This window comes from Nothoprocta perdicaria, unplaced genomic scaffold (genome assembly GCF_003342845.1).
Source record: "Nothoprocta perdicaria isolate Ctin4 unplaced genomic scaffold, notPer1 scaffold_252, whole genome shotgun sequence".
NCBI classification, from domain to species: Eukaryota; Metazoa; Chordata; class Aves; order Tinamiformes; family Tinamidae; genus Nothoprocta; species Nothoprocta perdicaria.
In genome coordinates, this window is record NW_020455480.1 from 912,821 (window position 1) to 920,829 (window position 8,009).

Below are 8,009 nucleotides of genomic sequence, written 5' to 3' on the forward strand. Positions count from 1 at the left end.
GCGCCCGCCGCTTCCCCGCAGCCCCGCCCGCCCCTCGCGGGGGAGGGCCCGCCCCGGCCCCAAGATGGCGGCCTACCTGCAGTGGCGCCGCTTCGTCTTCTTCGACAGGGAGGCGGTGAAGGAGCCGCCGGGGCCCGACGGCGCCGGCGGGAAGCCCTTCGTGCTGCCCCCGGGCATCGCCGTCTGCGACTCGGGCCGCGGCAGCCTCGTGTTCGGGGATATCCTGTGCGGCGGCGGCGAGGGGCGCCTCGCCGGGCGCGGGGTGGGAGCCGGGCTGGGCCGCTCGCGGCGGCTCCGAGGGGGCCGCGGGGACCGCTGCGCGCCCCCAGCCGCCGCCACGGGCTTGGCGCTCCCTGGCTGCCCCCGGCGGGACGGCCCGGGCTCCGGGCGCTGGCAGCTGCGTTTGGTCCTGTGAACCTTAACCGTGGCCTACATATGGAGGGTCAGATCTGGTTCTTGCCCCGCTCCCTTCAGCTCACAAGTTTCCAGGCTTACAAGCTAAGGGTGACGCACCTGTACCAGCTGAAGCAGCACAGCATCCTGGTTTCCGTCGGAGAGGATGAGGAGGGCATTAATCCTTTGGTAAGTCAAGCAGATGCCGGTTTGTACACCAGGTCTTTATAAAAGCTATTGCAATTTCTTTAGCAGAGGCTCCCTTTCATAAAGCTCTTTCTCATCTTTGGCTCTGTAAGCTTGGATGCCTGTTTTTGCCTTCCTGTTGCCTGATCTTTTGCTGATGCCACTTCTGTTGTTTGCAGGTTAAAGTCTGGAACCTAGAGAAACGAGATGGTGGCAATCCTCTTTGCACGCGGATTTTTCCAGCAATACCGGGTAACAAGCCCACAGTTGTCTCCTGCCTGACTGTCCATGAAAATCTTAATTTCATGGCTATCGGTAAGTAAAATTCCATAGGAGTAGTTAAAGAAAAATCTTACGGTATTAAGATGGAGGGAGAAAGAATGGAGCACTCTGTCCTTTTTTTCTTGTTCTCATCCAGTTCTCCTTGCAGAAATGATGTTTTTCACTTTGCTTGAGAGCTTGAAAAGATAAATGTGTACACTTAGTGTGCATCTACATATTGCGCTGTATTAACTATGATGTTTAGAAGAGAGATGTGCAATTCTTGTAGATATATTGTAGATATTAAATTTTTCCTGTAAATCGATGGCTTTCTAATCCAATGAACTGTCTTTGCTGGGATGTAAGCTCTCCTTTAGAGTATTTGTGGCATGTGTGCTGACAGAGTAAAACCCGTAAGGATTGCGTCGCTCTCTTTAGCACCAAAATCCGAATTTCCATATGCTTACTGTGGCCTCTTTCCCCTTGAAACTATGCGCAGGCTCAAGGCCCTAAGCAAGCCCACCACTCTATCTACTCTACCTAATCTAGTGGTAGAAGCCTAGTGTTGTAATTAGTTTAGGAATCTCCCTCTGTGGCCTTAAGAATGTAGGTTTGAGGTGTTCTCCCTCTGAGGGTGAGCTGCCCTAACTTATGTGCTGGGAAATACTTGGAGCACGTCACGAGTTACCAGCTTTGTCCCTCTCGCCAGGTTTTGCAGACGGGAGTGTTGTGCTTACAAAAGGAGACATCACTCGAGACCGGCATAGCAAAACCCAGATCCTCCATGAAGGCAGTTACCCAATTACTGGCCTTGCTTTCCGACAGTCTGGTAAAACAACGCATCTGTTCGTGGTGACCACAGAGAACATCCAGGTGGGAAATTAGTCGTTAACGAGAAACGAAAATCAACTTGCAAATTGTATCGGCTTCGGAGTGTAGTTCAAAGTGTGATTCCTAAAACGTTGCATCTCCTCTTTAGTCTTACACGCTCTCCGTGAAAGATTATCCTCATCTGGAATTGGACACTCATGGCTGTGGATTGCGCTGCTCTTCTCTCAGTGACCCCTCCCAGGATCTCCAGTTCATTGTGGCGGGAAACGAATGCGTGTACCTTTACCAGCCGGACGAGCGTGGCCCGTGCTTTGCCTTTGAGGGACAAAAGCTAATTGTTCACTGGTATCGGGGGTACCTCGTCATTGTCTCCAGGGACCGGAAGACTTCTCCCAAGTAGGGCTCCTTGGAGCTGATGAGTTGTTTCCTCTTTTGCACCTTCCTGCTTTCCCCTCGTCCCTGGGAGGCTTCCACGTAGGGTCTGACTGCAACTTTGTCGGGGGTTGTCACAATTCACCCTAGCCCTGTACATCGTTAATCTCTTTGGAGGAAGTAGCACAATCAAACATGCTGAGGCGGTGGCGTTTTTCTGTCAGTTGTATGAATTTGTCTCGGGCACAGAAGGAATTGCTGCCTCAGTGTGGGCCCCCCGAGTTTGACTGACTGACTGAATGAAACTCTCTTGCTTTTCTCTGTGGGAAACCTTCGTTGGCATAGGTATCAAAAGCAATCGTGTTGCATTCTGCTGGATTTCTCAAACTTTCGTTTGCTTTGCAGGTCAGAGTTTGCTGGGAGCGAGGCACAGAATTCTGACAAACAAGTCTTGAATATCTATGACTTGTGCAACAAATTCATTGCGTACAGCTCTATCTTCGATGACGTAGTGGATGTTTTAGCAGAGTGGGGATCTCTGTATGTACTGACCAGAGATGGAAAGATTCACGTCCTGCAGGAGAAGGATACTCAGACCAAACTCGAGGCATGTAAATCTGTTTTGTTATTAGTCTCTGCCGAATATCTGCAAGGTTGCATTGCCTTCACGTTTTGAAAAGGTGAAGAGCGTGCATTCGGGTAAATGAGTAAAATACCACAAAGGACTGGACGGCTTCTCTGCATAAGCGGTGTTGTAAGCGTTTGATACTTAAAAACTGCCTGTACTTTTACGTGCAGCACTGAAAAGATGAAGAGACTTGCTTTCAAGCCATGTTTTCATCTTGTTTGGTGAGATGATCCTTCCCTCATGCTGCTGTTATCCCATATTTGACAGATGTTATTCAGAAAGAACTTATTTGAAATGGCTATAAACCTGGCCAAGAGTCACCACTTGGACAGCGACGGCTTGTCAGAGATTTTCCGGCAGTATGGAGATCATCTGTACAACAAGGGGAACCATGATGGAGCCATCCAGCAGTATATCCGGTAAGCGGGGCTTGAAGGGAGCCAAGATAATGGAGTACAGATAGGCCGTGATGTTTGTCCCAGCCCGGAAGAGAAGTCCTTGGCTGAAGGTGAAGAATTGTAGCAGCAGGGAGAGGCGCCTCTCTCAGAGTAAGAGGAACATTAACTCTTTGTCGTTCTCACCATTGTTCCAGTTTCACTGCGTACGATGGCTGCTCTGATTACACCGTAACTGGATGTTTCGTCTAATATGCAGCTAGCTTGTCTGTAAAGGGCAAGTGTCTGCTGAAGTTGCTCTGCCCCTTCGGTTCTTAATCTCTCCATTTGTGGAGAAAGACATTGGGTGTCTGGACTCTCGTGAATTGCCTTTTCTCCTCTCAGAACTATAGGGAAGCTGGAGCCATCCTACGTTATTCGGAAGTTCCTGGACGCTCAGCGTATACACAACCTGACTGCTTATCTGCAGACTCTCCACCTACAGTCCCTGGCCAATGCAGACCATACCACACTTCTGCTGAATTGTTACACCAAACTCAAAGACAGCTCCAAGCTCGAGGAGTTCATCAAGGTAAGTGTGGAAGAGAACTGGAAATACTGTGAGGTTGTTAGATTACCGTGATAATTGAAATCGTATTGGTTCCTCAGCAGGCTTTTCATGAGAATTATTATTATTATTATCATCATTACTAAGGAGAAAAAAAAAAAAAAAAAAAAAAAGGAGGTGGAGCGGAAGGAGGAAAATGGCTGAGAGGCATTTTCCTTCAGCACCTTTATCTTTGCTCCTTTATTTCCAAGCTCTCTGCCTCATTCTGGGTTAGGCTTTCTTGCCACTTCACTTTGGAGTGTGCTAGCTTTGGCCATTGTGACTAGCAGTCTACAGAGGGATGATGATTAGAGTGTTCCATTTCTGCATGAGGAGAGCCGAGATGTCGCTGCTGTGCTTTTCCCCCATCTACCTAAACCGTGGCTACCTGTGGCTCATGGGAATAATCAGGGGCCGCCTTTCTGCCTCTGTTCTCGTAGACTAGTGAGAGCGAGGTGCGCTTTGATGTGGAGACAGCGATCAAGGTACTTCGTCAAGCAGGTTACTACTCCCATGCCGTGTACCTGGCAGAGAAGCATGCACATCATGAATGGTACCTCAAAATCCAGCTAGAGGACATTAAGGTGAGGAGCTGCCTTTGCTCATGGCTTTACTGCTGGGAATACAGGTTGTCAGCAGCGGAACTTCTCCATGGGCTTTTCTGTGGACTTCCATGGGTATGGGCTCCGCTAGGACTGTTCAGGCAGCAGTAGAAATACTTGCTGTTTTTGCTTATGCATTTGTGCTCTGCCTACGGCTGGTGCAGTAGAGCTCAGCCCTGACTTGTTGTAGAGCCCCTTGAGAGAAGGGTGGGTCTTTAGTGAGAGACCAATCTAAATCACAGTCTCCTTCTGCCAGCTCATGGCCAGTTTGCCTCCCCGAGGACAAAGTCAGCAGGAGTAGGGAACTAAGCAGTAACTCAAAGCAAATGCAAAGATGAGGTATACCTTCATGGTGTATTTGCAGCACGTCTTCAGTGCTCTCTGTGGCCTTAGTAGAGGTGTAACATCAGAATGGATAGCAGGTGCCCGTGTCATATGGTTCTTGCTGGCTGCCTCCACAGAACTACCAGGAGGCCTTGGGGTACATTGGAAAGCTGCCTTTTGAGCAAGCAGAGAGCAACATGAAGCGGTACGGTAAGATCCTGATGCACCATGTCCCTAACGAGACCACAGAATTGCTGAAGATACTTTGCACTGACTACCGGCCATCAGGAGACAAAGAAGGCTCTGGGATGCTGGAAGGAAAAAAGGTAGGGCTCGCACCGACTGCGACGGGTCGCTCTAGAGCAGCGAGTTTGTGGCCAGCGGATGCCCCTACATGCTTTGTGGTGCAGGCCTGACATCTTAGGTGTAGCGAAAAGACCTGTCCTGGCGTCAGCACCAGAGACGAGGGACTCCCTGACGCTGCTGCTCTGTACTGCTTGCAGCTCTGTACTGAGTACTCATCTCGTACCAGAGATGGTGGAGGTGACGACTGTACGTGTTGAGAAAGAAGCAGCCGTCTGGCTTCTCCTGGCCTGGGCACCTAACTTTTTCTGGGCTCTATTACAGGCTAATTCCGAGGAGTTCATTCCAGTGTTTGCAAACAACTCTCGAGAACTAAAGGCTTTTCTGGAGCACATGACTGAAGTGCAGTCTGACTCCCCACAAGGCGTCTATGACACATTGCTTGAACTTCAGCTTCAGAACTGGGCACATGAACAAGATGAGCAGGTTTGGACTCCTCCAGCTTTGTGCTTTGAGAGGGAGCTTTGGTGTCTGGAGAACCCGTTTGCATTCCTGCTGGCCTGTAAGCAGGAACAGAGGGTGGTGTTATGAGGAAGCAGTACATACGCTGTTCCTGGCAAATAAGCAAATGAGAAAGCGGTCTGCTACCTGGAAGAGGACTCCTTTTAAAAAGGCTGAGCTCCTTTTCTCTGAGTCTCGTTTAAGCGTGGATTCCTGGATTAAGCAGTCTCATGGATTCCTGAGAGTACAGCCTCTGAGAGCAGGTAGCTCACTGCACAAAAGCAGCTGTGTATGCTTGCCCTCACCGCTGAGAATTTTGGTTATTGGGGCCAAAGAAATTGTGTCCTCCTTCCTTAATGGGGCTAGAGGATAAATGGGAGAACTGCACTTTAGCAGAGCTACAGCTTGTCATCAGGCTTATGTGTGTATTTATCGCCCTCTGCCCTGGTTCTTTGCAGATAAAGGAGAAGCTGCACAATGAAGCCATCACCCTCCTCAAGAGTGGAAGGTTCAAAACAGTCTTTGACAAGGCCCTGGTCTTATGTCAGATGCACAATTTCAAGGATGGAGTTCTCTACCTCTATGAACAGGGAAAACTGTGAGTATTGCTCTTCTCCCCAAGTTTTTCATCCTCTGCCACACGGAAGCTGAGCCATAGATAAGTCTTCCGGCCCTAGAAAAGTGAGACTCTCTTGAGCGTCTCGAGACAGGAACTGTCGATCGTGGCTCAGCTGAAAGTCTCCTAATGTTGTAGCAAGGCATTGACGTGGGGAGTGTGTGACAGGCCAGTGTTGCCTTCTGTGGCGGTCTGGCGATTCGTGTGGCAAGTCGCAAACCACGGGTGTCTCTGACAGTTCGTACCCTGAGGTGGTTGTATAACTGATCTGCTCCCTTCTCCTTTAGTTTCCAGCAGATCATGCACTACCACATGCAGAATGAGCAGTACAAGAAGGTGATTGAGGTGTGCGAGTTGTACGGAGACCAAGAGGCTTGCCTCTGGGAGCAGGCTCTTGGCTACTTTGCACGGAAGGAAGAAGACTGCAAGGAGTATATTGCAGCAGTGCTGAAACACATTGAGAGCAAGAATCTTATGCCTCCGCTGCTCGGTAATACTGAGACGTGCCCCCCAGCTCCCCCAAAATCGGTTAATAGCACCCTAGAAGGCTGCAAGGTATCAGTGAAGTTGGAGCCTGCCACTCAAATTACTGGCCTGCCCTGTAGGGACCAGCGATGCTGGTGACGTGGGGACAAGCGTGTGGTTTCAGCTGCACGGGTGCCTGGGCCTCTTTATGTTCCGTCCTGTCAGTGAGGGAGGTGGAGGATTTGCCCAGACTCCCGCTGTGGATCAGCTGTGCTCTGTCCCTTGTCCCGGCTCTGTCCCAGTCACGGAAGCACGTCAGCTGCCACGGCCCTCAAAAGGCCACGTGTAAGCCGAGGCCTTAAGTGATGTTTGTCATTCAGTAGAAGTATGGAACCTCTTTGCCTGTAAGTGACCCATCTCAAAGAAAAGAGGTCCCTCTCAGCAAGAGTAGTGTCACTGCAGCTTTTTGCCTGCTTTTAAACTAACGTGTTGGTTGTCTTCAGTCGTGCAGACTCTGGCTCATAACTCTACAGCCACGCTGTCTGTGATTAAGGATTATCTTGTCAACAAACTGCAGAAGCAGAGCCGACAAATTGAGCAGGACGAGCAGAGAATTCAAAAATACCGCGAGGAAACCACGAGGATCCGCCAGGAGATCGAGGAGCTAAAAGCAAGGTGCGGCTCTCGGAGGCATCTTGTCTTCTACAGAGTAGAAAGTTCTTGTGTTCTGTTGAGAAAATCTACCTCCCCTTTTCCACCCTTCTCCTTCCCTCAGCCCCAAGATCTTCCAGAAGACAAAGTGCAGTATTTGCACCAGTGCCCTGGAGCTGCCTTCAGTGCACTTCCTGTGTGGCCATTCCTTCCACCAGCATTGCTTTGAAAGCTACTCTGAGAGCGACTCCGAATGCCCTACTTGCATGCCAGAGAATCGCAAAGTGATGGACATGATCCGCGCCCAGGAGCAGAAGAGAGATCTGCACGATCAGTTTCAGCATCAGGTAGGATCACGCACTGCCTGCCTTGCTCCCTGGAAATGAGCTTTGGCTTTCTTTGTGGGCTTGTCTTTGCGGTCCTAGTGGCCCAGATTAATGCGGTGCTCAGAGCTGGAGGGGCTGGCCGGGCAGCAGGTTTCCTCGACGCTCTGTTCGCGGTAGCGTTCGTGCTTTGCCTGCTCCGCCTGCCCGTGTTCGCTGCGCACAGTTCAGCTGGCCCCGTAGAGCAGCAGCAGCTCGGCTCGGGGAGGCAGCGCTGCTGGGGGCTGGCCCGCGCGCAGGGGAGCGGGCGGCCTGGCGCGCCCCTCTTGACCGTGCCCTCCGTGTCCCACAGCTCAAGTGCGCCAACGACGGCTTCTCGGTTGTCGCCGACTACTTCGGGCGCGGCGTGTTCAACAAGCTCACCCTCATCACCGACCTGCCGGCCAGAGCGGCGCCGAGCATCGAGGCGGGGCTGCAGCGCGAGCTGCTGCTGCCCGCGCGGCGCGGCACCTGAGCGCGGCGCGGCACCTGAGCGCGGCGCGGCACCTGAGCGCGGCGCGGCACCTGAGCGC

At 51.4% G+C, this 8,009-nt stretch overlaps 1 protein-coding gene across 1 annotated transcript; it reads left to right on the top strand.

The window, feature by feature from the left end:
- Positions 1 to 62: 62 nt before the first annotated feature.
- Positions 63 to 7,953, top strand: VPS11 (VPS11, CORVET/HOPS core subunit). The gene is made up of 16 exons (XM_026040283.1): positions 63 to 218; positions 434 to 582; positions 759 to 894; positions 1,550 to 1,713; positions 1,820 to 2,067; positions 2,449 to 2,650; positions 2,939 to 3,090; positions 3,451 to 3,637; positions 4,093 to 4,236; positions 4,716 to 4,904; positions 5,206 to 5,367; positions 5,841 to 5,980; positions 6,286 to 6,488; positions 6,967 to 7,138; positions 7,239 to 7,461; positions 7,790 to 7,953. Exons 1-16 carry the CDS (start codon positions 65 to 67, stop codon positions 7,949 to 7,951), a joined length of 2,787 nt encoding a protein of 928 aa, XP_025896068.1. The 5' UTR covers positions 63 to 64; the 3' UTR covers positions 7,952 to 7,953.
- Positions 7,954 to 8,009: the final 56 nt, after the last annotated feature.